The sequence below is a fragment of the Schistocerca nitens genome, chromosome 8 (genome assembly GCF_023898315.1).
Source record: "Schistocerca nitens isolate TAMUIC-IGC-003100 chromosome 8, iqSchNite1.1, whole genome shotgun sequence".
Classification (NCBI taxonomy): Eukaryota; Metazoa; Arthropoda; class Insecta; order Orthoptera; family Acrididae; genus Schistocerca; species Schistocerca nitens.
The window spans coordinates 339,046,313-339,073,857 of NC_064621.1; the positions used below are offsets into that span (position 1 = coordinate 339,046,313).

The 27,545-nt window shown below is 37.5% G+C and overlaps 1 protein-coding gene across 2 annotated transcripts in view; it reads left to right on the forward strand.

Annotated features, from left to right (window-relative positions):
* Window positions 1–26,418, forward strand: part of LOC126199714 (sorting nexin-27) — a 281,698-nt gene extending 255,280 nt beyond the window's left edge. For both annotated transcript variants that reach the window (XM_049936641.1, XM_049936642.1), the window contains exons 3-10: window positions 2,482–2,610; window positions 2,689–2,822; window positions 3,656–3,785; window positions 15,272–15,449; window positions 16,045–16,295; window positions 20,895–21,044; window positions 21,354–21,482; window positions 23,188–26,418. In XM_049936641.1, the coding sequence (XP_049792598.1) occupies window positions 2,482–2,610; window positions 2,689–2,822; window positions 3,656–3,785; window positions 15,272–15,449; window positions 16,045–16,295; window positions 20,895–21,044; window positions 21,354–21,482; window positions 23,188–23,256 (1,170 nt within the window). In that variant the 3' untranslated portion in view covers window positions 23,257–26,418. The remainder of the gene's footprint in view (window positions 1–2,481; window positions 2,611–2,688; window positions 2,823–3,655; window positions 3,786–15,271; window positions 15,450–16,044; window positions 16,296–20,894; window positions 21,045–21,353; window positions 21,483–23,187) is intronic.
* The last annotated feature ends 1,127 nt before the right edge of the window (window positions 26,419–27,545 follow it).

Consider the following 27,545-nt stretch of genomic DNA (forward strand, 5'->3'; position numbering starts at 1 on the left):
TCACTACTACTTCAGTATGGTATTCAAACAAATCTGCAGATCAGCACAGGCAACCACATGGCACCCTCCTATGCCAACCTGTTTACAGACCCTCTAGAGAAGACCTTCCTGGCTTCCCAAAATGCTAAACCCATAATCTGGTTCATGTTCATTGATGTTATCTTTTTGTCTAGATGCAGGGCCAAGGCACCCTATGCCCATTCCTTCACAACCTCAACACTTCTCCCATTCGCTTCACCTGGTCCTCTTCAACCCAGCATGCCACTTTCCTGGACGTTAATCTGTTCCTCTGTGATGGTTCCATCCACACTACTGCCCACATTAAAACTACGAACCACCAACAGTTCCTGTATTTTGAAATCTGGCATCCCTTCCACATCAAAAAGTTCCTCCCACACAGCCTAGCGACCCTGGGACAGGGTATCTGCATTGACGAAAACTGCCATGCCCAGTATGCTGAGGGTCTCACCAAGGTCTTCACGGACAGGCATAATTCCCCAGACCGAAGCTACGAACAAATCTCCCATGCCATTTCTCCACACACCCCCAATCTTCTAACAACCCCCAAAAACCAGCTACAAAGGAGTGCCACTTCATCACCCAATACCACCACAGACTGGAACAACTGAACCACATCCTCCGTCAGGGATTTTAATTATCTATTATCTTGCCCTGAACTGAGTGACATCCTACTCAAGATCCTTCCCACTCACCCTAAAGTGGTCTTAACCCCACCCACCCTCCACAACATCATAGTCCATCCCTATGCTGCTCCCAGTCCCAATCCCTTGCCACAGTGATCATATCCCTTTGCAGGACCCGAGTGCAAGATCTTCCCAATCCAACCACCCAGCACTTCCTATTTCAGACTTATTCCTTATCCTACTCCATCAGAGGTCTGGTCACCCGTGAAAGCTCTCATGTCATATGCCAGCTCTCTTGCAATCATTGCACATCGGTATGGTGAGTCAAAGTACAATATGTTATTACAATGGGTCTAAAACTGTCTGTTGTCTTCTATCCGAAAACTCTCCATGCTAGTCTATCCTCAGGTAACCTTTTCATCTGTGCATGACTACTGCAGCCTACATCTGGTTGAACTTAGTGTATTCAAGCTTTGGTCTCCTACTATAGAAATAACAAACCTCAAAGTTTTTATTCTTCCATCAGATCTATAATTCTCATTCCAAATTTCCCTTTGGTTTCCTGTACTGCTTGCACAGTGTACAAATAGAATAACATCAGCAGCAGGCTACAACCTTTTCTCTCACTCATTTAAACTTCTGCTTCCATTTTATGTCCTTCAGTTGTCGTAGCTGCAGCCTGGTTTCTGTAGATAACTATTCACTCCCTGTATTTTATTCTTATACCTTCAAAATTTCAAAGAGCGTAGTCCAGTCAATAAGGCCAAAAGATTTCTTCAAGTTTGCAAATGCTACAAACATAGTTTTGCCTTTCTTCAGATTGTCTTCCAAGATAAAACAAAGAGTCAGTATTGCAAAATCAAACACTGGAAAATCCAGGATGGAATAATGACAATATTATGAACAGGATAGGTGCTACTTCCCATGTAGCGGAGACACTGAGTTGCAGTTAGCACAACAAAAAGACTGTCAAACAAAGCTTTCAGCCAAACAGGACTTCATCAGAGCAGACAATATACACACAAAGACACATAGACACTCACTCACTCACTCACACACACGATCACAGACTCTGGCTGCCAGGGCCAGACTGTGAGCAGCAGTGCATGTTGGGAGAAGCATACTAGGTGGTGGGGGTAAGGAGGAGGCTGGGGTGGAGATAAGCAACCAGTCACTATGTGGGCTCTTAATATATCTTGAGCAGCATTTCTGTAACAATTGAAGTGACACCTGATTCAGTCATAAATAATTCTTGGCTATCTTTTGTAACAAATTTATTATGAGGAGAGATGCTTTTAATATGCTCAGTGTTAGATTCATATACTGGTGGTAGTAGCATACTATCCCCTTCACAAAAACAAGCTGCTGTTTTGTAATTGACAGTATCATCACAGACATCATTGAGATTGTTGGGATTATAATTGAACTTATTAGTGACCTGTAATGACATAGTTACTGTTTGTAAAATGTAAAATATGTAACTAGGCTTTCAGGTTAGAAGTCGCTGTCTTTGCTAATGTTTTTTTTTTTCCTTCCCTCTCTAGTGTAGAACCATTACTATGTGCAACATCACATATGTACAACAAATATTGATTCTCTAAGACGTCTGGTATCCTCTAAAACCATATTTTTGTAATATTTATCTTCCTTTGATATACAGAACACTGATTTTCTTTTGGCTGGAGGACTTGTAAATAGCACAGATTGTTGTTAGCTTGGTAAATAAGCCAAGTTAATTAGTTCATTGTGTAAAACTGTAATATTAAAGTATTGACAAGGGATGTATGTAACTCTGTGTGTGGGGAAATATGAATCACTGTAAGGGACAAAATTTCAGGAGGCTGAGAGGTTGGAGCCTGTAGAAGACCCAGCAGGATACACATACATAGACTACAGCGAAAAGCGTTCACTTCCAATTTCTGTACCAGATTACCATTACGTGGAGAAAGGAGGTGATAGATATGTCGTAAGTATGACTGCTATAACTGTTTTCACACTACTGATACATTGCAAAAGATTTATTGCATGTTTTGCACTTTTGCAGGTGTACAACATATATATGGCAGGCAGGCATCTGTGTTCACGCAGATACCGTGAATTTGCTAATTTAAACCTTAACCTAAAGAAGGAATTTATAGGTTTCAGCTTTCCTAAGCTTCCCGGCAAATGGCCATTCACGTAAGTAGCTTTATTTCTTAATGGGACAAGGCAAGTAACATTAGATCCTCTTCATATCTATGATGAACATAAAGAATGTATCAGTAGTTGAAAATGATGTAGAGATATTCCAGTTTAGACATTATCTGAGGAAGAAAGAAAAATAAGGATTTAATGTTGTGGTGCAGATAAGGTCATTGAGACTGAACATAAGTGTTCAGTTTAGGGAAGGATATGAAAGGTAATTGTCTGTATCTTTTCCCCTGTGAATGAGTGTCCAGGTTCTTAATTACTTTGCCACTTTGGTCAGTATTATCTGTGGAACCAATGAATATGGATTTTAATGTAACTTTATCTCATGTTTCCAGTGACAAGTAAGGTTTATGACAGTGGGACGCATAAGAAAGCAAACTTGTTGCAACTGCTACTTCACACTGTTTGATGAAGTCACCTGCAGTTTCATTATGCCTCATTTTTTATTGTACTGTATTTGGTGGTGGTTTATGGGCAGAACAATGTGGGCATTTTAAGGGACTGATTGCATCACATGGCACAGATTTTATTCTATTAAGAGCCACTATTTTGCAAGATTAAAGTTTTCAATTTCACTTTGATGCTTCTGTTGGGATTACCACAGGTAACTGATAAGTGATCGTGCCCACATGCTAATTATAGCAATGTTTGCTTTTCATATATTCACTATCAAAGGAAAAACTACATGTAATGCTTAATTATGCACATGTATTGTACTTATTTTATACACAAAATAAGTTATATTATGTGATACACTGAAAAAAAATCATTATAATTTTACAACCTGAGTAACAAAACTTTTTATATGATTCCATTTGTAGGTTAAGTGAACAACAACTGGATGCTAGGAGGAGAGGACTGGAACAGTATTTGGAAAAAGTATGTGCTGTCAGAGTCATAGCAGAGAGTGATATTATGCAGGAGTTCCTAACAGATGCTGATGATGAGCAGGTGAGCCCAGAATTAAGATGAAAATGCAGTATTATCCTTTTTAAGAGCTAAAGAAATGAATCCAAACGCTGTTCATCTACCTTTGTTGTAAATCAGCTTAGGTACACAGTATTGTCATCAGATAGATTACTAGTAAGGTGAGTAAGCTTAAGTGGACCATCAACTAATTGTGCCATCAGCTTTTTTTGACAACCTAAGAACAACTGAAGAATTTATAGATTTGCCAACATATCAACAGAGACAGAGGTAGCTTGAAAATGCCCAAGGGGGTAAAATTGGCTAACTTTGTGAAAGCATAAAATAAAGTTTTTATTTAAAAAATAAAAACACTCTATGCACTGCTTCTCTGCAGCTGTGCTGAATTGATGACTAGCTGCTTCAGTTGTTAAAAAGTTCTTTATTTTACTCCATGTCTTGTTTCAGCTTTTATATTGAGGGTGGTTTCTAGTGGAGTCTGAAAATTGTCCTGTGATGGGGAAAAAAGAAAAGGTTTATTGACTTTTCATTGTCGCAACACAATTTTAAGATTTTTTGGGCTTTGTTTCATTGCAGTATTATTTTTCAGGTTCCAGTAGAAAATGGTTTCAGTATGGAAGCCAAAACAACTCCTGAAGTAAAATGAAGAACTTTTTAGTTGCTGGAGTGGTTATTCAGAAATACTAACAGATTTTCAAGAATTAGATGCTCATATTAACTAATGAAGTTAACTCAATTGTCGGCTTGATGTCTTATTTGCAAGTGAAAGATTCTCTGGACATTTTCTAGTTAAGAGACAAATTTGAAGTGAACAATTTGATTGTGTGTAGGTAATAACAGTACTTTGGTGTTTCATCCATTAACTGAAAATTACTTTCATTCAGATATCCGTGAATGACAGTATCTAACAAACAAAATTAATCTGTACATTGTGTTTTTGGTCTTTGAAGTTTACAGTGGTGTTTAGCTCAGTCTTCTTTCAAATCAAGCTTGTGTGTATTGGAATTTGTGGTATGTATCTTTGGTGATCGTAGTGTATTAGAAATTTCATTTGTATAGGTTATGGAAGAAGTCATAAATATCGCCACATGAATTTCCACTCTGCAGCAGAGTGCAGACTCGTTTGAAACTTCCTGACAAATTAAAACTGTGTGCTAAGCCAGGACCTGAATCTGGGCAAGTTCTCTGTTTACTGAGCTACCCAAGCACAACTCAAGACCCACCATCACAGCCCTACTTCTGCAATACCTCTCTCCATAACTAAAGTCTATCCATTTGTGTGATAGGTGTTGAGTTTCTAGTTCCAATATCTGTGGATGCAGTCACTGGTGCCCTCCACATGGGTAACTTCCCATATCTTACACATTGAAAATAAAGGAGAAGACTTTGAAAAGCTTGACTGACTTTGGATGAATTCCCTTAGGTGAGAAACTGTTTAAAACCAAGTATTTTATGATAACATGTTATTTAAAGTCAGCCATTTCAATGAACCATTTACAACATTACTGCTTAAAAAGTGCTATGAAAAACTATACTGCAAATCAGACAATGTTAACAGTTGATTTGTGTCATTGAACAACATCGGGAACATAAAGGTGGGGTGGGTGGGGGTGGGGGAAAGATCATTGACGTCAACAACTATACACGAGACTGAGAATTTTGTACCTTTCCCCTGTATTATAATAGTCATCTATTATCGTAAAAAATAATGTTACGATATTTATCACCAGAGCAAATGAGAATGATCCCTGCTGTCATTGATGATGTAACATATCTTGTACTGTAACTAGAAAGCTTATTGATATAAGAAACCAAGAAAAACCAAATAAATTAAAGAGATTTGTGGCAAGACAAAGACCTGGTGATTAAACTAGTGGGATGAAACACATTGCAAAAATATTTGCAACAAAAAAGATGTGTATAATTATAAAGTACTGAAACACCATTACCACCACCACCACCACCAACAACAACAACAACAATGAAAGCATGATTCATGAACTTCAAAATTTTGACAAAAAGTGGTAATCAACTCTACAGTTCAGTGCTGGCAACATAGTTCCTTCCTTAGACATTGCACGATGTAAAGTCAAAAGTAATAGAGTAAGTAGTGTGATGAATTTTAAGTATGTTGATGATCATGTAAATAACTAGTCACAGGAGAACCTACTGTGGCTCAGAACAGGGTAATACAGAGCACCTTCAGGTTTTAACATGTCATCAATGCAGGTTTGAGGTGGGGGAGGGGTAAGTGGGCTGTATAGCTGCATGGACATGGACATGGACTTAGAGGTAAAGAGATGATACAGTCTCCACAGTAGGCAGAACGTGAGGGGAGAAATCCTCTTCCTGGGATACTTGAATCTGAGGCTTCAGCAGACACACAACACTGCTTGGTTCTCGTAAATGATTGATGCAGGATTATATCAGTTTCTGTCTGCTGATACAGCGCATGCACAGCCCATTTATTCCACACAGCTACCCATGAAATTCTGCTGTGCCTCTGGCTGACAAATCAGACCAGTGCCTGCAAATGACCTTGATCACATAAGAACCAGACTGACCTACCACTTTCTCTAGCAGTCAGCCCTCCTCATGGAACTGCCACAAGGCATCGACAGCATTGCACCTTTATTTCCACAATGACAACTGAGTGGCATCCTGGTTGGTGAAAATTTGTGGCAGCCTTCCCTGAGCGCATGGGAGAACGAAACAAAGAAAGGAGGATGTCCACTCAGGTGGACAAATATATGCACATTTGTGCATGACATCATGCACGAGCAAACTGTGTGCCATAGCTCGTACAAATAATGAGCTAGAAGTTCATATGAAAATGCAATCGGGTAAGAGTTATGAAAGTTTTCCAAGCTTCAGGCTGATGTAATATGCTAAATTTTAAGTTTTTTTAACATATTTTGGAAGTTGTACATTCCTCTTTACAGTACAAAAATTCCAGACCTTTACTTGTGTTAAACATTATTTTCTGCCTCATTAACTTCCGCCTCCCCCCTTCTCTCTCTCTCTCTCTCTCTCTCTCTCTCCTCCCCCCTCTCCTGCTCCCCCTCCCCCTCTCCTGCTCCCCCTCCCCCTCTCTCTCCCTCTCCCCCCTCTCCCTTCCTACCCCCCTCTCCCCCTCTCCCTCTCCCTCTCCCCTCCCTCTCCCTCCTCTCTCCCCCCTCCCCCTCCCTCCCTCTCCCCCTCTCTCCCTCCCCCTCTCTCCCCCACTCTCCCCCTCCCTCCCCCTCTCCCCCTCCCTCCCCCTCTCCCCTCCCTCCCCCTCTCCCTCCCCCTCTCCCCCTCCCTCCCCCTCTCCCTCCCCCTCTCCCCCTCCCTCCCCCTCCCTCCCCCTCTCCCCCTCCCTCCCACTCTCCCCCTCCCTCCCACTCTCTCCCTCCCTCCCACTCTCCCCCTCCCTCCCACTCTCCCCCACTGTCCCCCCAAGTAAGGTCGTCATTGATAGGATATCAAATATAAGTGTTATAAACTATATTTGTGTCTGTACCCATACTCCACAAACCATTGTGAACTGCATGGTGAAGGGTACTTCTCATTGTCAATGCTCCTTCCTGTTCAGTTAGTGTACTGAGCACAGGAAAAGTGGTTGATTAACTGTTTCTCTTCACTTGTCCTTGTTACCCTATGGGAGTTATACATATGGTGTTTTAGAATATTTCTACATTCATCACTTGAAGGTGTCAGATCAATTGAAATTGATTACAGAATGACAGTGTAGTATAGTGATTCATGTTTATCATTACAGCAAGTGTACAAAAGTGTAAGAAATTTATAAATTGTGTAACGTCTGTGGAGGATGCCCCAAGAACAGGACAGGCTCATCATGAAGTGATGGACAAGAACGTTGCTTAGTGGAGGAGCTAGTAATGGACAACAGACACACAACTGTGAACAAAATAGCCATAAGTTTGAAGATTAGTATTGGTTCATTACAGAATTTTTCTCATAGTGTACTGCACTTAAGTAAGGTGTCTGCAAGACGGGTGCCACGTCAGTTGACTGCTGAATTGAGAGACTGTTGTTTCAATGCCTGTGAAGAACTTTTGCATCATTTCCACATATGGGAAAAATTGTTACAGACAATGAGACTTGGATCCATTATCATCAACCAGAAATGAAAAGCTAAAGCAAGGAATGATGCCTCAGCTCACTGCCAAAACGAAAAGAATTCCACACTCAGCCGACTGCTGGAAAAGTCATGCTTGTTCTCTTCTTGGATGCAAATGGAGTAATTTTGGAGCATTACATGGCTAGGGGAGTGATAGTAGCGAATACTTATTAGTAAGACCTGCCGAAAAATAAACTTTGCCCTGCCATCAGGAGTAAACAATGAGGTCTTGGACTTCAGGAGTACTGCTACTGCATGACAACGTCCGACCACATACAGCCCATAAGACAGTAGAGTCTATTCAAGAAATTAAATTGGAATGTGTTGTACATTCTTGTTATTCACCAGACCGTGCCCCTAGTGAGTTTCAGCTGTTCAGTGCTCTCAAATAAGCAGTGAGAGTCAGGCATTTCAGAAGTGACAATGAGGTGAAAACCATTGTGCACGACTGGCTGCACATATGACCAAAAGAATTCTTTCATCATGGTATCTATGCCATTCTGAAGTGGTGGAATATGTGCATTCAATGTCAGGGATATTCTGTAGAAAACTACATCCAATTTTTTTTGTTCATTGCTACAAATAAAAATATGATAGGCTTTCATTTGAATCACCCTCATATCTTCAAGTGTTCACAGGTCAGTTTTTTCATCACTTCCATGACACTTGTCCGTGACTCAGATGGATGGGCCATTTGTCCTGCCCTTCTTTGTATACATTCATTATCATCTGTTTGTCTTATTTGGTATGGATTACACGATCTTGAACAGTACCTGTATTGCACAAGTGATTTTTAAGCAATCTGCATTGCAGACTGATAGCATTTCTGTAGTATCCTACCTGTGAACAGAACAATCTGCCACCTGTGTTGCTACTACTGAACCAAATAATGAAATTCCCATGTTCATTTAGATGATTATGCAAATAGATGATATTTACTACAGATTTAATGAATGTCAGATGATGATGGCTGTTAAAAAATTACACTTTACATTTCTGTTTTATTTTTACCTCTTACTATTGTCAGGACAGTTTCCAAGTGTATTTTTCCTTTAAACCACATGTAGGTTAATGTTCCTAAGAACTTCTTCAATTAAGAAAATTTTTATTCGTTATGATCAAATAAAATAAGGCTCATGGTTGTAATTATTACAATATTTCTGTAACTTCTTGAGGCTGTTCTGTCTTTTGCCATTTTGCTGTGCGATTATTTCCTTGCTAAGCTGATGCAGTCTGATAAGTCATGTTACAAACAAATCAATCACTAACCTTATCTTTAGTTAAAAGTCCTGCATTATGCTGCATATTATTGTAATAGTTGTTTACTTTTTTCAGTATCTGGTTTGTATTTCATAATTTGTATGCTCCATGAAAATTCACAGAATATTTCTCTGTTACATTTTCTGGAAGATTGTGCTAGGAAACAGAGATCTCAGATACGTCAATAAAAATTATTTTTTTGCTAAACAGTCTTGATTGCGTAAACATTTTATTTAAAGTGGTGACCAGTTTCGATCCATTGTACGTAGATCATTCTTTGTACTAGATTATCTGCAGACCTAGTACTCCATGATGGTGATAGGAGCTGGGCTGGCTGAGCAGGCTGCTCTAGAGATAACATCTCTCTAGAGCAGCCTGCTCGGCCAGCCCAACTCCTGTCACCATCATGGAGTACTAGGTCTGAAGATGATCTAAGTGCAATGGATCGAAACTGGTCACCAGTTTTAAATAAAATAGTTATGTGATCAAGACTGTTTATTCATTGCTTATATCCAAGATGATGTGTTACAAGAACCTCACAGTTTGAAAGTTTCATACCCCTGCTAAATAACAGTTCCTTCGGACTCATTTTGTCTTCTAACTTGTACCAGCTTGCTACATCAAATTCAAGTGCTTCTTCAGAACAATTATCCTCAGTTTCACTGTCCTTTGTTAACAACCTTAAGAGTTCTGCAGTGGAACAAAACTCTGTGCATTCTAGCTACAAGTTATCACCATTATCTCTGGAAGCACTCGGACACTCTTCACTCTGACTTTCATTGTTTCTCTTAATATTGAATGCTGTTGACAAATACTTGTCCATAATGTACCAAAATTGTAATGCATTGGGATGATCATCATTTAAACCCATAATTCCGATACATGAGAATTAGTTCTCAAGGACATCCTGCTTAAGTTTTTCAGTTAACAGATAATTTGCTTCATAACTCTTCTGCAGATATTGAAACATAATTTTTAACATCTGCACTGTTTAGTACACTTGAATCTGAAGTTACAGATAAAACTTTCTACACAGCTGCTTCAACACAAATTATTACTGAAAATAGTTTTTCCTGTGTCACTGCCTGCTCACAGTTGTAGTAAACCATTAGCTTCCTGTTACCACTGATGCAACTTGCCTCAGAGCATACAAATTGTGAAATAAAAGCCAAACATTGAAAAAATAAACAAACTTTACAGTAATGTGGAAAAATAAATGGCCTTTAGCTACAGAGGAGGTTATTGATGAATTTATTTCTACCACAACTTATCAGACTGCATCAGCTTGACAAGGAAATAATCACACAGCAGGACAGCAAAAGAAGGAACAGATTCAGGAAGCTCAGGAAATTTTATATAAATTACAATCTTCTGCATTATTTTATTTGAGCATAATCACTTTCTTTAAATAAGAAGCACAATATTGTGTCTGCTCTACAGTATTAATTTATTAATTTTGTTGACAGATTTTTGGCTTACAGAGCCATTGACTGAATATGGTTTTGTAAGCTGTAAACTGTTTCATGAAGTAAATTAATACTTAGAACATGCACAATGTCACGCTTTTAATTTATAATTATGGGTAACATATATTTAGCAGCTTAAGTTACCCTCCTGATTACTCCAGTGCACTGGCTGTGTGCTCCTAAGTTGATAAAATCTATTTCTAAAGTAATTTTACAAATTGCAGCAGCATTTGATTTTTTATGTAAATTGGATATTGTATTACCAGTGCTGTCTACAGTTAGATAATGGACTGGTGTCATAAAGTTCCTACCAGTCTTCTCAAAAATCTTTTTGGTCAAACTAACAGGAAATTCGTGCACAGACATCCATAGGAATGGCAAATATAATATCTTTTGATGAGGTGTCAATAACGGAACATTCAAAAGATCTTGATTTAGTAGAAGCTGTACAGAAATAGGGTAACAGGAGACTGAAACCACTTACTTCAAATTATGCAATTGTTTTCATGATTAATAATATCTACAGTAATTGGAAACTGCATGTTTCATACTTTTTGTCTAACTGGGGAGTAAAACATGAGAATTTGTTGGAAGTCATACAGGAACTAATTGTTTTATTGCAGCGTGCAAAAGTGGCATCAGAATTAGTTGTTTGTGATTGTGAAAAAAAGAAAGTAAATGCTGATGAACCCAGAGACACCACTATGTGGACAACTAAAGATCCACAAAGTACAAACCCCTCTATGCCTGGCGATTAACTGTATGGATAGCCCAACCCATGTAGTTAATAGACAGCTGAACACCCTGCTTAATGGAGGATGTGTAAGGGCTTCCCAGTGAAACTGGAGCAGGGTACTTGAAACAACTTTGGCAACACGTGGGTGGGCCCACGTTAGGAGTTCGCTGCCAGGTTTCGCTGGGAAGCCTTTACATATACTCCATCGATCATAATCTCTCCCCACCTGATTTCCTTGTTTTTGGAACCCTGAAGCAAGACATTTGGGGCCATTAATTTGCTTTGGATGAACAAGTGCACACTTCGTGACAATCAAGCTTCCCTAACAGCAACAGTTAGTGTATATGAGCAATGAAAGGTCAGAACTATTGAAAATTAAGAGAGGAATTCCACAGGGCTCCATTCATGGATCCTTTCTCTTCATTGTCTGTGTTAATGGCTTCTCAAACTATATAGCCTACAAAAAGTCTTACATGCTGCTGATACGACCATGATCTCCACAGGTTAGAGTATGCAAGAGGTGGTAAACAAAAATAATTAACTTTTTGAAAAATGTAGGGTGTAGTGTATTGATAACCAGTTAAGTATAAACAATACAAAAACAGAGGAAATTTATTTCAATCTGAAGATACATAAAGAATAGAATCACAGTGTCGAACTATTGGGACTAAAAATAGACCAAAGACTCTCATGGGATGTAAGCCATATGACAGGCAAACTTGCACATGTGATATTCGTGCTGTATAAGCTAAGATATTCTATCGGTAGAAGTTTATTGATGCTGTGCTACTATGCATTCTCTCTATCACAACTACAATATGTAATTCTGTTATGCGGTAATTCAACAAGCACAAACTGTGTGTTCAAATGGCAAAAAAAAAAAAAAAAAAAAAGCAATTAGTTGTTTACAGGGATTGGGTCCAAGAGAAACTTGTAAGGAGCACTTCAGCCTATTAAACATAATGACCCTCCCAAGTCTCTATATGTATACTGCTTAATATATCTAAAAACAAAGATGATGTGACTTACCAAACGAAGCGCTGGCAGGTCGATAGACACTCAAACAAACACACAAAATTCAAGCTTTCGCAACAAACTGTTGCCTCATCAGGAAAGAGGGGAAGGAGAGGGAAAGACGAAAGGATGTGGGTTTTAAGGGAGAGGGTAAGGAGTCATTCCAATCCCGGGAGCGGAAAGACTTACCTTAGGGGGAAAAAAGGACAGGTATACACTCGCGCGCACACACACACACATATCCATCCACACATATACATACACAAGCAGACATGTTTAAAGACCTGGTCTTTATTTTAATTATAGTGATAGAAAAACATTATTTGTTTTATTATTGTGTGTTGTAAAGGGCAACTGAAACTGAATAAGCATAGTACAAAAAAGAACATTCTGTGAAAATGAGGTAGTTGTAATGTATTCAGTTTACATGCCTGCAATTGGCAGAACTAATTCCAGTATTTATTATCAGTTTACGAACACTTCAATTATGTACAATTACCAGGTAATTAATAAATGTAATTGTTTGACTCTTAATGTGGGCCTTAACAAAAATCCATCACTATAAGGCGAAACATTGAGGCACACGTTAAGTGGTGTCACCGCAGTGCTAGGTACAAAAGGTGCAAAGAAATAGTTCACAGTGATGTGTTATTGAGAAGGGGCTGGGAATGGTGAAGACTGCTTCAACCCCAGCTTCTAATGAGCACTGCCCCCACCTTCCTCTTTCTTGTGAAATTTAAGCTTGTCCTTCCCACAAATGCATTCCACCTTCCACCGAACCTACACAATATACTCGCTCATCCTTACACAACCCCTGCTTCCAATCCCTTACCTCATGGCTCATACCCTTTTAACAGACCTAGATGCAAGACCTGCCCCATACATCCTCCCACCACCCCCTATTCCAGTCCGGTCACTAACATCACCTGTCCCGTCAAAGGCAGGGCTGTCTGTGAAACCAATCATGTGACCTACAAGCTAAGCTGCAACCACTGTGCTGCATTCTATGTAGCCATGTCTGACCACATGAATGGCCACTGACAAACTGTGTCCAAGAAATAACTTGATCACCCTATTCTGAACACACTGCCAAACATGATATGCTTCATTCCAGTGACTGCTTCACAGCCTGCACCTAATAGATCCTTCTCACCAACACCAGCTTTTCTGAATTGTGCAGCTGGGAACTTTCCCTGCAGTACATCCTAGGTTCCCATAACCCTCCTGGCCTCAACCTTCATTAGTCACTGTCCTCACCCATCCAGCCATCATTTCACAGTCGTCATTCCACCACCACATCCAGTCTCTTTATTTCTCTCTTTTTCCTCTGCTCCCCCCCCCCTCCCCTCCCCACCTCTTCCCTGCCCTCCATCTAACCTGCAGCACTTCACTGTCCGCCACCCTCACCGTACTATCCCTCCTCCTACCCACCCCAGCCTCCTCATTACCCCCACCCACTTGCCACTCCCATCATGCACTGGTGCTGCTGCTCGCAGTGTGGTTTCAGTTGCCTGTGACATAGTATTGTCACATTCCATTCTGGATTTTCCATTGTTTGATTTTGACCAAATTAGTATATGTTTATGGAGCTACATTGGATGTACTAAGAAAGTACTTCCTGCTGCTTGTTGTAACTTCATTCTTTTGTCTTTTTTCATGCGTTTCTTAGTCTCTAATACGAATGATATTGTCATTTCACTGATTGTACATTATTAATCTCATATCTTTATCACCTTGCTTTCTACATCCTTCTATTTTACATTCCACTGTTCATCTTATATCCTGTGGCTCTTTTTTTTTTCCTTCAACAGCTGTAGTGATGGTTCTACAATCTAACTTTTGCTGACTCCTTACATGTTTTTCTTTGCGTGGACAATGACCGCATAGAATAAAGCTGAAAAACCTGAAAGATAAAGAGATGTTACCAACGGTTGCAACACCAGGGGTTGGGTGAGGAGAGTATTACTTTATGCCAGTCTATTGAAAATATAGTAATCCTGTTGGGTACTACATAATTTAAAATTTTGAAGAGAAATTATTGTTTTCAATGTCTTCCACTAAATTTCATAAATGTTTTAAATTTTTCAGTTAAACTTAACCCAAAAATTTAAGTCTTAGATAGTAGATGTGACTTACCACAATGCATATCGTACTTGGTATTTTCAGGGTTAGGGTCCTACTTACACATCAGTACCTCTTTAAATAGTATGTTGTTAATGTAAGTTAACAACAATTAGTGATATATTATTGTTATGATATGTTTTAATTTTTTAGGGCGGTCATAAAGTACTCCTCCCCTTGTGGTAATACACATTATGGACAATGCATTGGTATTGCTGGGATTATAAGCAAGTTGTATTTGCTCTGAAGAGAAATCATAAAAAAGGAGTAAATCACAGTGAACAAAGTTGAGGGACCCGTATGCATATTGTTTGTGTTGCATAAACCTTCTGCATTCCTTTATCGCTTTCTTTGACACTTTCCTCTTTTAGGGTATAGAGCTCATTTACTTGGCTTCACTTCTTTATAGCCATCTTTCACCCTTCATTCAGTCATGTGTACCTTACCCTCCTGAACTACTTAGTTGTAAGTATGTTTTACTTCACATTGTTGTCATTACTTTACTTTTCTACCTTCTTTTAGTTACTACAGAGGTAGAATAGTGAAAATGTATGCGCGTTTTTTCTCTTTGCTGTATGCATATTAGTGAATTGTTGTAGTGAAGGGAGGTCAACATGTTTACATTTGTTATCCACTTTTGTTCTGTTTCTCTTTTACTCAGTGATTCTGATTAGTGATATTTCTGTCTGAAATTGTGTCTCATCTTATAGTAACAATGAAATTAAATTTAAACCCCTGAGCTGATATTCATATTTCTAGTAGCATTTATGTCAATGTTTTCTTTTCACAGGGCTACATCTCACCTGTAGATTTGAAAATCATGTTACCAGACAGAGAAATTGTCATAGTAAGTGTCAAGAAAAATGCCAACACTGAAGAAGTTTATGCTGCAGTTGTTGACAAAATACGCATGAACAAAAACACAGCAAGATACTTCTACCTCTTTGAAATTGTTGAATACAATTTCGGTAAGTTCAGCTTAAATACAAGAAGGCTATATTGAACAAACCTCACAGAAATTGAGAAGGAATACTTTGTTCCTTTTTAGTTATAGTTACCTGGATACATGCACATGCTGTAAATGTACATTTTCATATTTCCATTTGCAACTGGCATTAGTCATACAGAGCAGTGACTGAAAAATCTACAAACAATGAAGCTTGCCTTCTTCTGGGAGTACACTCACTTAACAGAAGTCTTCAGCTGTGGTAGCAGCTTTAGAATTGATTGACTTAAGCTCTAAAATCATACAGTGCGCTTGAAAGGACTATTACCCAAGCACATTGGGAAGTTGTTCATTATGTGGTTGTGTTTTGTTTAATATAAAATGGATAGATATTAAATATTTTTAAGACTTTAGCGATGTATAAATGGATGATTTCTCAAATTTTAAATGATATGTATATAAGTGATGACGTTTTTTCCTCCTTACCTAGAAATGAGTGAAAGATATGATTGGTGTCTTTATTAACTTCGTAAGAGATCAGATGTTGCTGACTTGTTAACTGTAGACATTGTTAACTTTCTGTACATTCCTTTTAAAAAGATTAAATTCTTCCTTAGAGCGGAAACTTCTGCCTACGGAGTATCCTCACAACCTTTACATACAGAACTACAGCACAGCAACATCTACGTGTCTCTGTTTACGACGGTGGCTGTTCTGTCTTCAGAAGGAATTAAAACTTGCTTGTGATGATCAAGCGACAACTTTTTTCTTCTGGCAAGCTGTTGATGATGTTAATCGTGGTCATATTCGAGCTGATGATCGTTTGTATCAACTAAAAGCACTACAGGATGCATCACGCAAGCATGAGGTTTGTGAATTTCATTAAGTCACAGGTCAATATATTAATTTGTAATGTTAAGGTACTGCTTGTTTTAGATGTGCAATCATGTGTGAGAGATCATTTATTACTGTGCATGTTGGATGATGAATTAGGAGATAGTTTTCTTGCCACACAAGTGCCTGCATTCAGGACTCCACAAATAGTAAGCTAAATTCTGTAATCAAAGTAATAAAGAGAAACCTAGTGCAGTTTTAGAAAGTTGTATTAAAATCCACCTTTGGAAATAGCATGGTAAAGATGCTGACATCAGTCAGTGTGGGCCAGCTTTTTTCCAAAACATGTCTCAAGCTTTTATTGAGAGTTTCCAGAATGAGATTTTCACTCTGCAGCGGAGTGTGCGCTGATATGAAACTCCCTGGCAGATTAAAACTGTGTGCCCGACCGAGACTCGAACTCGGGACCTTTGCCTTTCGCGGGCAAGTTTGGAAGGTAGGAGATGAGATACTGGCAAAAGTAAAGCTGTGAGGACCGGGCGTGAGTCGTGCTTCGGTAGCTCAGATGGTAGAGCACTTGCCCGCGAAAGGCAAAGGTCCCGAGTTCGAGTCTCGGTCCGGCACACAGTTTTAATCTGCCAGGAAGTTTTTATTGAGAGTGTTCATAATCAGTGGACAATGTAACTAATGATAATTTTATTTGTATAGTTTGTGTGCCCAAATAAAGTATTTAATAACTGAAAAGGCAGGAAGCAAGTACAACAGCAGATTGCTCAGTCCCTCATTGTGAGCTTTTGGCAGTGCTTTTATTTCTGGTTGTTCGGGTTGTTATACTTGGATAGCATCTGTGGTTTTCACTTATGTGCACATTGGATACATGTTACTGTCAGATGTTGCATTACGAAGTTTAACCTTTTCTTGTCAGTGTTAGACTGTGGCATTTTTATTTCCTCCCACAGCGTGTTTTAAGAGCTTACACCTAATTCTTTAGGTGGATTTGTGGATTACCTTCCAGTTTTGTGTGGGAATTAGCCAGTTGTCGGTTTTGAGTTTTGGTGTCTTATGAACGAGGTGTAATTATGACTTGTTAATGTAATATGGCCCTGGAATTACAAATTTTAAACAGTAATAAAACTATTACAGGATGCTACAGCAAAAAAACCCAAGGGTTGTGATTAATATGCATATTTGCATCTTTAGATGGCCCACAGACATAAATGGTTCAGAGATTGTATGGGTGTAGAGATACAGTGCTTTGCAAGTCAGAGAGCATTGAGCACCAGATTAGATTTCACAATTTAAAAAAAATAAATAAATAAAATAAAATAAAAATATTTTACATTTCTCTTGCTTGATGCTCTTCAGTTGAACTATTTAATTGATTATCCCTTTACTATCGTTCCCAGTTCCCTGTTTAACTGCTGCCATGAAATTGTGACTTATTTTTAAGATGGACATTTTTCTCTGTAACTGTGCCCTTTTGAAGTTTCATATTTTTTCATTTTTTTTATTAGTGTAGTTATCGAGAATTCTATTGAAATGATAATAAGATATGGCTTTCCAGGCTTTCGCAATGGATCTCTTGCAAATACACTTTTTGGGTTTGCCGCCAGATGATATTGTGTAAATCCCACAATATTTCATGGATGCTACTGCTCAACATCTTCAGCTGGTGGATGTTGCTTCTGTCACTGCTACAGGACACATCTTGCAGCAGTGACAGAGCAACTACCACCACCAGTAGATGTCGAGCAGTTATGTCGAGCAGTTATGGCAGTTATGTCGAGCAGCTGCATCCATGAAATATTGTGGGATTTACACAATACAGTCCAGCGACAAACCTGAGAAGTGTATATGCGATAATGAGATATTTCATAAAATTTCATTGGTGTCCTGGAGAGTCTACTGTTGGTACTTCAGTGTAACTGAAACTGGTACTGTCAACAATGGACAGATGATTACGTTCATAATTTAAATTATAGTACATGATGCATAGACAACTGAGCATATTACTCACCAATTAAATGATAACATAATCATAAGAACAACCATACAGTCCAGAATCAGGTCTTGTACATCAGATGCAGAAGGTTTTGTTACAAAACAGCATATGTACTAAATACTCATTACATAGTTCAACAGTTATTGTGGACAAAGGTCACTCAGAATGAAGACATTTGGTAATGTGTTGATACGTCAGGCCAGTGGGCATGTAAAAGTGTCATAAAGCTTAAGACAGTTGGCCTTTATTGTCAGCAGGGAACTTCAGACTGTTGGGTGGTAGGTACAAGTGGAAAATGTGTTGTGGGGTGAATTGGAATGTGAAGGCATGTCTGCAATTACCCTGCCTGATGACTTAGTGGAAGCTCTTGTCTACATATTTGTTTATTTCAAACATGCTTTTGGAGATTAATAAATTAATCATGCCCATATACCACCCCATAGTTCCCAGCTTGTATCATTGGTAAGTGAACACTAAGAAAACATGAGTATACATGGTTGGCCACTAAGGTAAATCATTTGGTGTAACTCTAATCAAATAACTCTGACTGACGGATTACAGTAGTGGGAGGCAGTGTTGATAGTGTGCAGCCAGCTATGCTGGACAAGGTTCTGCATGTATTTACAAAACAGGCAATATGGCAGCACATGGCAGTGTTTACTTGTCCCTACTATTCTACTCAATGAAAAGTCAATTCCAGTGCAATTTTAATCGAACTACATGTAGCTGAGAGAGATGTGCCTACTTTGACCAATCAGTGTCTGTTGATCATTCCATGGGAAAAGCCAACTACAATTGAAACATCAGTAATTTTATTTCTCACAAACAGATGTTTGAAATGATGGTGATTTTGGAAAAAAAAGCTTTATTCAAACATGAAGTTTTGGTGAAGCTGCCTGTACCTATTCCACAAGTAAAGTCTTTGTGTCTTGTCTATTAACTTAACATTTGAATATTCCTGGTGATATTTCTCTAGCTTAAGTAAAACTTCTGCCAGTGTAAGTTAATTGTTTTCTAGTTTTTATGTTAATTTATTGCTTTAGTGTGTTACCAGTAGGTTAATTTGTTTTTAAGTTATTGCAGCAAAGTGAGGCAAAATTTGGATGTCACAATTAGTCCCCTACTTGAGAAATGCAAGTAGTGCAAGGTGATTATTGAGACTGAATAAAGGCAAGCCATTGTGGACAGAGATCTTGCACACCACTCGTGCAAACTAGATTTTAAGTCTCCACAACAATTTAGGTGTGACTGGATGTCTCTTTCAGCCTGTGAGGCACCATTTCACTTACATCCTCACTATTTTTATTGTGCCAGAATCACTACAGCAAGTTAATGCATATCCAATTGAATGAAAATGATTGGAAGAGAATAGCAACAGTAGAAACATAACATTGATAGCAGTGTAATTCATATCAATTGCAGATACTGGCAACACTGGAAGTATTGACTGTAGTTTATTAATTTGTCTATAATTGCAAATTGGTACCTCGTAATGTGGCATGCTGGTTAAGACATTAGTTTTGCATTTGGGAGAACAGAGCTTAAGCTGTCTACATGACCATTCAGATTTATGTTTCCCTAGATCACCTACAGCAAAGACAGGGATGGTTTATTTGAAAAGGACATGACTGATTTCCTTTTCCATCATTCTTCAGTCCAAAGTTGCGTACTGTTTCTAATGACCTGATCTTTCTTCAAAGTGAAGTGTGGTTGGCTGGTTGATTCGGGGAGAGGGGACCAAACTGTGAGGTCATCAGTGCCATCAAATTAGGGAATGATGGGGAAGGAAGTCGGATTTGCCCTTTTAAATGAACCTTCGTGACATTTGCCTGAAGCGATTTACTGAAATCATGGCCGAATGCAGGCTTGAACCATCATTCTCCCGATTGCAATTCCAGTGTGCTGACTACTGCGCCACCTTGCTCAGTCAAAGTGAGGCACTCAATTATTAAAGATGCTGGACCATATGCAAGAGGAGTGGGGTTCAGACAACCATCCAGTCACCCAGAATAGATTTTCCAAATTCGTTCCAATGAGTCAAAGCTGAATTCTTTCCCATACTTGTTCAACTGATGTGGTGCTCCATTTATTAAGATGCTGCTGTTGGTGGAACATTGACACCTAACCTACCCCCCTTCCTTAGTTCTAGCATGTGTGATTACTTTGTTGTCATGCCTAAACTTGAAAACTAGAAATAAAGGAAGGTAACTGCAACTTTGTTCATTTTCTGCTCCCCATGTAGTATTTTTCAAATAATAATTTGAAAATATGAATATTTTTTCTTTAATGTATTTTGATGAAAATTAGTCCTAAATACTGAACCGCAGTGAAAACTACTACTTTTTTTCTGAAAAATTGAAAATACTTTTATAAAAATCACTGTGAATTATTTGAGTGATGATGTATAATTCAGCAAAAAACAATGCAAAATTCTAGTTTACTTATCAGATGATTTTCCCATCAGGAATGCCATTTGTTCATAATATTTGTATTAATTTAACAGTCATTCTGCAATAATTAGTAAACTGTTTTATGTTTGTGCATTTCATTTCTATAAGATGATTTGTTTACAAAAATGACCTATTTCATAAACCTCCACAAAAATGTAGTGATCCGTGTTCTTTCTTGCAGTACCTAAAGCTGGCAAGGGAATTAACAGGCTATGGAGAGATAGTATTCCCTCATTGCTCATGTGACTCTCGTAAAGATGGCCATGTTATTGTTTCTGTCGGAGCCAACACTTTTAAGCTACAGGCCTGTCGAGAAGATGGTGCTTTAGAGGTGGGTAGTCAGTTTTATTTATAGTCCACTAAAAATTTATTATTGAATTATTTTAAAAATGAGTTTGGAACATTTGTTGGGAATAGCAACTAGCACAAGTTGGTTCTCCTGAAATCTGCAGTGTTCAGAAAGTAATAAAAACTGTCCTTAAATTTTCAGAATAGAGTAATCCACTGATTCTGAGTGGTTAATACTTATGTTGCTGTGAACAGTGAACAATGGTGTTTAAAATTTTTTAAAACATTTTTGTTTTCTTGCCAAATTTTTAATGTATATTACAAATTAAATGTTTTGATGGTTTATTTTCAGTCTCAAATTGTGGAATTTTCATGGCCTACTATTAAAGAATGGGAAGTTGACGATGAGGCTATGGCGTTCTGTTTTCAATACCAGAGGCCTGAGAAGAACCCTAGATGGGTGAAAATATTTACACCATATGTAAGTGCTTATTGTGGAATACTGAAATGGGAAAATGCTTTAAAAGGAGAATGTGTGAGAATGATCATTTACCGTAATGTTTCTAACTTATTGCTGAACTATTGTTATTGGGGCAGATAATGATATGTCAAAAGAGACCAATTTTCAATAACCTAGTTCTAAAAGAACTTAAATTGTTTTTACTATTTGCCATATGAGAACAATTTATAACAAGAAAGAATAACATAATTAAAATATGTGATTAATTTCAAGTAAAATGATAATCTTGGTTTCCCATATAGTCTATAGGACACTTTGTTGTCTGTTTGCCTGTCTGTCTGCCCAACTTAAGATCCATTTTTCTCAGGAATGGGTAGAGTATCAAGTTGAAATGTTTGTCAAGTACTAAGATCTGATGCCCTCTGGCAGTCTAAATAATTTAAGCTTGTAAGCCATTGTACTCAGAAGATAAGGTCATACATGTCACATATTTTGATACTCACAGACTCACCTATCGAAATCTATCGATAAACTGCCTATATATGTGTCGGGCCTGGTGGTCTAGTGGTAAAATGTGTACCTCGAAACGGAGAAGGCACAGGATTGCATCTTGGCTGTATCACAGATTTTTCAGTCTTTGTTTTAACCTGGCCTTCACCTCTCAACAATTTGAAGATTTTCCACAGACGACAAGTGATTTGCATTTCATATTAAACTTTAGGCCCCCTTTCCCCACTTGTATAACTGGGGTACAGTAGGGAGACAAAAGTCACAGAATTGGCATCCAATAGAAAGAAAGACTTTTGCAAGGCCGTTGAGTCACACAAAATTATTATTATTATTATTATTATTATTATTATTATTATTACTATTATTGTATATCTATGTAATTAAGTTTTTACACTTGTCCGGTTTTTTTTTCTCCATTTCTGTCTTCCTTTAAGTATTGTAGATCTATAATTTTAATTACATTTGGAATTTTCTCAGAGAAAACTCCCTGTTACATAGTTTTGGCTGTGTAATTCTTAAGAGGACAGTCAATAATTGGATAGAAGGTATGGCATGTATAGTGCCATGCAGCTTAATGTTAAGTTGTACAGCATCTGTGTCAGTGAATGGGTTATTAATCGTGCCCTTACTGTATCAGCTCAGGTTTTCTGTGAATTCCATTATTAGCACTCCTACCTCATAGATAGGGGTGTTTTGTCTTTCTCAGAGAATGTAAGTTGTTAAATTTTTACTTATACTGCCAAAGTTGATACTGATAATATACTCACACCATCAGATAATTGCTCAAAGCTGCAAACAAGCCGATTTGCACTATTTTCCTCAGCACTTTGCTAACAGTGATGTTCTTACACCATTAAAATAATACATTTTAGGAACCATGTAAACTCTCTTCTCAGCATTTAAATTTAGGGAATCAGTGCATAGTCCTCTTTCTTCATTTATGTTATTGCAACAAAGAGTGTATCATTTTTGTATGCAGTGTATGCTTGCAGCAAGTTTCAGAAATATGTCTTACATATCAGTGCTTTTGTCATTCGAGATAAGCTGCTGGTAAGAGAGATAACATCTAAAAAGTAAAAATAGAGAAAACACGAATAGGGTTGGTGAATTCTTACATAAGTATTGGTTCAGTACATGTAAGTGTATGAACGTTTCAAGAAAGTTTTTTTTTTTTTCATTTTTTAAACAATGGCTCCCTTAAATTTTCTGTTCGCAGTACATTTTCTTGCTGGATTGTTTCGAGAGGATACACGAGGAGAGCAAGTGGCTGGACACTGGGGAGTGACGCTGGGCCTGGCGTTAGCTGCCGGCATGCCCACAGTGTCAGCGACGCTACCCCAGGACACCCGTGTCCTCCTGCGCCTCAGCCTCTGGCCCACTCACATTGTCCCACATGTGAGGCTCTGTGTCCTCTGTCTGATGCTGCATACCACACATATCATAAACAGTACCTATTAAGGACTGGGAAGTGACATGGTGATCTTGAATGTTTCTTTATGTAAATGCTACTCACAAGACTGAAATTCTGAATGTATGTGTATGTCTTGAGTGCAGTTGTATAATTGAGTGACTGACATGTTTGTGTGGTTAACTTACAATATGAATGGAAAAAAGAGATTGCATAGTATCACTCAATACTCTTGTGTGGCACTGCATATTTTTTACTTCTGTTATGCAGATTTGTACATTTAATGTTTGAGATGTGTGTAATTTTGATTTGTGTTACTTGTCCAATATTATGCAATGTTGTAGTAGTCTGCTGACCACCTGTGTGTCTGTAGTATGAACATCGGCTGTGCAGAGATGGAGGGGGGAAGAGTGTGCATGAGTGTGTTTGAGAGAGAGAGAGAGAGAGAGAGAGAGAGAATTGTCTAAATTGACAAGTGATATTTATTTGTGTGAGCAAAGCACTCTGTGTGCAAGTACACTGTTAATGTTACATTATCTTATTGGAAAAAACTGAGAGGAAAGATCTTGTAATAATAAGAGCACGAATGTGCTACACCTAACCAGTTTATAAATTGGAGAATTGTTCTTTATTCTTCTTGAATATTCCTCTTTCTTTCCCCTTAACTCCTGTAATGCCTATGTTATTCTGTGAGGTGGTGATTCACTATTTTAGTTCTCATTATTAGTACTATTTTGGTTTCATAGTTTGACCATTTTATACCTAAAAGTAATTCATGTTTCGTTTTAAATGGTGTAGTGCTTGGATACTGTATCTCCTGCGCCAATAATCTGGCTTTGCTATTTGGAGTAATCCCTTTAAACGACTTAAGATACTTACTTTTTTTTTTCTTTTAACCCAGAAACTTTTATGGAGAGCTTGTAACATTGAATATATAAATAAATACAATGCTCCCAGCAGATAACTTGCGAAGATTTGCTTATCTTTTATCATGTAGATAACATCGAGAAATACTTTCGATAAATGCTTTAATCAGGCCAGTGCTTTTTTAGGCACATCCCACAAATATTGATGACATTATGTGCACGTATAAGTTTGTACATTTGTTAAATGAAAAACATATTATACTTAATAGAGCCAGTGATCTTGAAATTGTCTCTAACATTCTGATATCTAAATTTTTATGTCAAATGTATTGGTCGAAGAATTTATCTTGGAACACTAAAACGAAACAAATTTCTTGTGAAGGAGATTACAGTCGCCATTTACCATCTGTCTGTGTGACTATAATCAGCAGTAAATTGGGGACATGGAACAGAATAAGCACTGCAAATTTACGAACCTGTTACAGAATCTTGACTCTTTAAGTCATGGAGTAAAGGTATGTGAGAGTAGTTTTCTCGGTATACCCACAATTGGTGTGCATCTCGCTATTTCCCACTGTACTGATGAAAAATTTGATAAAAAGTGTGTAATTTCATGTGTTCATTATGCAAATACTGATAATTATATAATCTGTAATGTGATTTAGTACACTATATTTTCTCAGTTTATGCTTTTTTTCGTGTTTTTCCTCATAGAGAACGAATAAGTTGGTCTCAAACAAAAAAAGTGTCCAGATATAATATTTATGTATTTAATTTGATCTGCATTACATGCCATTTTTCGGCTTTGGTATTTTGTGTTTTTCCTGTTCATAGCAATCCTTCTATTTTGTATGTGGCTGTGCTCCTGGAGAATAATAGCTAACTGCAGCTTTAGCTTTAAAACTTCCTTCCCTTTCTGTATTATTTTATATTACTACTCTAAAACATCTAAACAAGTTACAACAGTGTGTTTGTCAGTGGCAGCTTTTCCACACAAAATCTTTAATTGTGTGTAGTAAATAGCGTTAGAAGACTTTCATGTTTCAGTAGAAACTAGCATTAATTGAGTGCAGCTGTGCAGTTTAATAAGTTACAAACATAAGTAGAACATCCACAGCTGTCATTCATATTTTTCTAACAGCAGTATTGAAGCATACAGTTTTTGTTTTGTGCTCTCTGTGATTGTTTTACTTCACCCTCAGATTGAAAAGTCATATTAATATTTATGTTTTTAGTTTCTGTATGTGACTGAAGTCTATGATTTTTGTGGATTCAGCTGTATGTACTTTATCATGGTCTTCATTTAGAGTGAATATTTTTGACTTAATATATGTAAATAGAAATGTATAGATTATGAGAATTCTGAAATTATCTCATCAAAACAGTTCATGTATTATGTGCAATGACTAGAAACATAGTTTTAGAAAATAATGAGCAAGATCTGTGAATACTGTATAGTACATTAATATATTTATTTTGAAGCTAACTGTGGTGAAATTGTTGAAAATAATAACGTTATAAACTCTTGAGAGAAGTATGAATATGGACTTGTAAAAAAATAATTCCTAATATAATCTCATTGAGCTGATGTGGTATAAATTAGTATCACAAAAGGTACTACTGTGTAGCACATTTTATAAACTGTCCAATAATATGATCATTATGCAGCATTTCCCAAAATAATGTGAATATACCCTGCCTTCTGACAGTTTTGTTGGTATGTGACTTCTACTGTACATAGTGCATCTGTAAGCTTATTTTCTTAAATCACTTTTGAAAAGTTTTCGTGAAGTCGTCTTACAATCATAAAGTTGATTGAGTCACTAGTATAAGCACACAAACACATTTAGTGTGATTGGTTATTGATTGTGTCAAATGTTTAACTGATATTGAAGTCATTTATAGAGTGTTCAGTAGAAGTCTGTAATGGTGCTGTTAATTGCCTTAGTCCTACAAAAAACAGACACATGCTTTTCAGACATTCCACTTTATAGACTGAGTTCCTGGTGTTTGAATGTTAATATTTGTAAGTTTCATTTAGTTAGAAATTAAAGAATTATCTAGAACTTGATGTTTTGTTGGGTACAAAAAGTGTATGTGTGTGTATTAATGACAGTTACACTGTTGATGTATGAAAATGTTTCCATATTATATTATTATAAGTAATTACTTATCCAGAGATTATACTTTCAGACTTGATGATTCCTGCCACAGCTCACTTTCACAAATGTGATTTTTCTTGCTAAGAAATTCAATACAAGAAAATAAAAAAGAAACTATAGTGTAACTGTTGTACATAGAATTGGTGTTCTAGTGATGCAAGGGAAAACTTATGTGGACACTAAAATGCCTGCAAATTAAATTTGCTATGTAACCTAATATTTTTACACGAGAAGGCATTGAAATTATAGACATCGGCATGCATTATCTTTGTGTTAGACACATGTGTAAACTACATTCCTGATATTTCTCACATCCATGACGGGATTATGGATGAATTTCCCTGCCCAACTAGTGTAGAAATCAAATTTGACCAGCAATTTCCTCTTTCCATTGCCAGATGTTGAAACTGAAGATTTCAAAAGTTGAAAATGTGTCTGTTTTCCAATCACTACAATCTTACCAAAGAATCTAAGGCAAATGGAAACATAATTCCCAGCCGTGATAAAAGAAGTCAGCATACACCATTGATTGCAACTTGACAACAGTTATACATAGTATGCACCATACTTCTTAGGAAGCATTGTTAGTCATTATTCCATTTTTAAGTGACACATGGAACACTGCCACACAAAATCTTTAAAGACTTCACCAACTCTTTCAGTTCCACTCTCTATGCCTGTGGCAATAGATTTACTTTTACTGTCCACCATTCTCATTATCAAGTGTCCTTGGGTGTTAAATAACTGCGCTGAGAAAATCTTGGAATCAAAAGAGAAGCTGCAGCCTACCACTCATCAAAGTAATTTGTAAGTGACCATAATTGTAATCCAAGAAAACCAAGACTTGACTGACAGCTTAAATTGGCAAAGGTTTCAGTATGTAATAAATATTTTGTAGGCTCATGGGTGACATATCAGATGGTTCTAATCAAGCTTCAGAACATTTTGGTGATTTTCATTTCTTGATGATGAGGAAGAGGACTTTGTATGGGACAGTAAAACTTGGTCAAAGTGGATTGTGTGTAACTTGGGAATCTGGCCAAACAATACAAAAACTTCAGTGTCAACACATTCAATAATTATTTGTTTGCTAACTTTTTGTGTAAAGCGGAATGTACCCAATGTGATGCAGAATGCA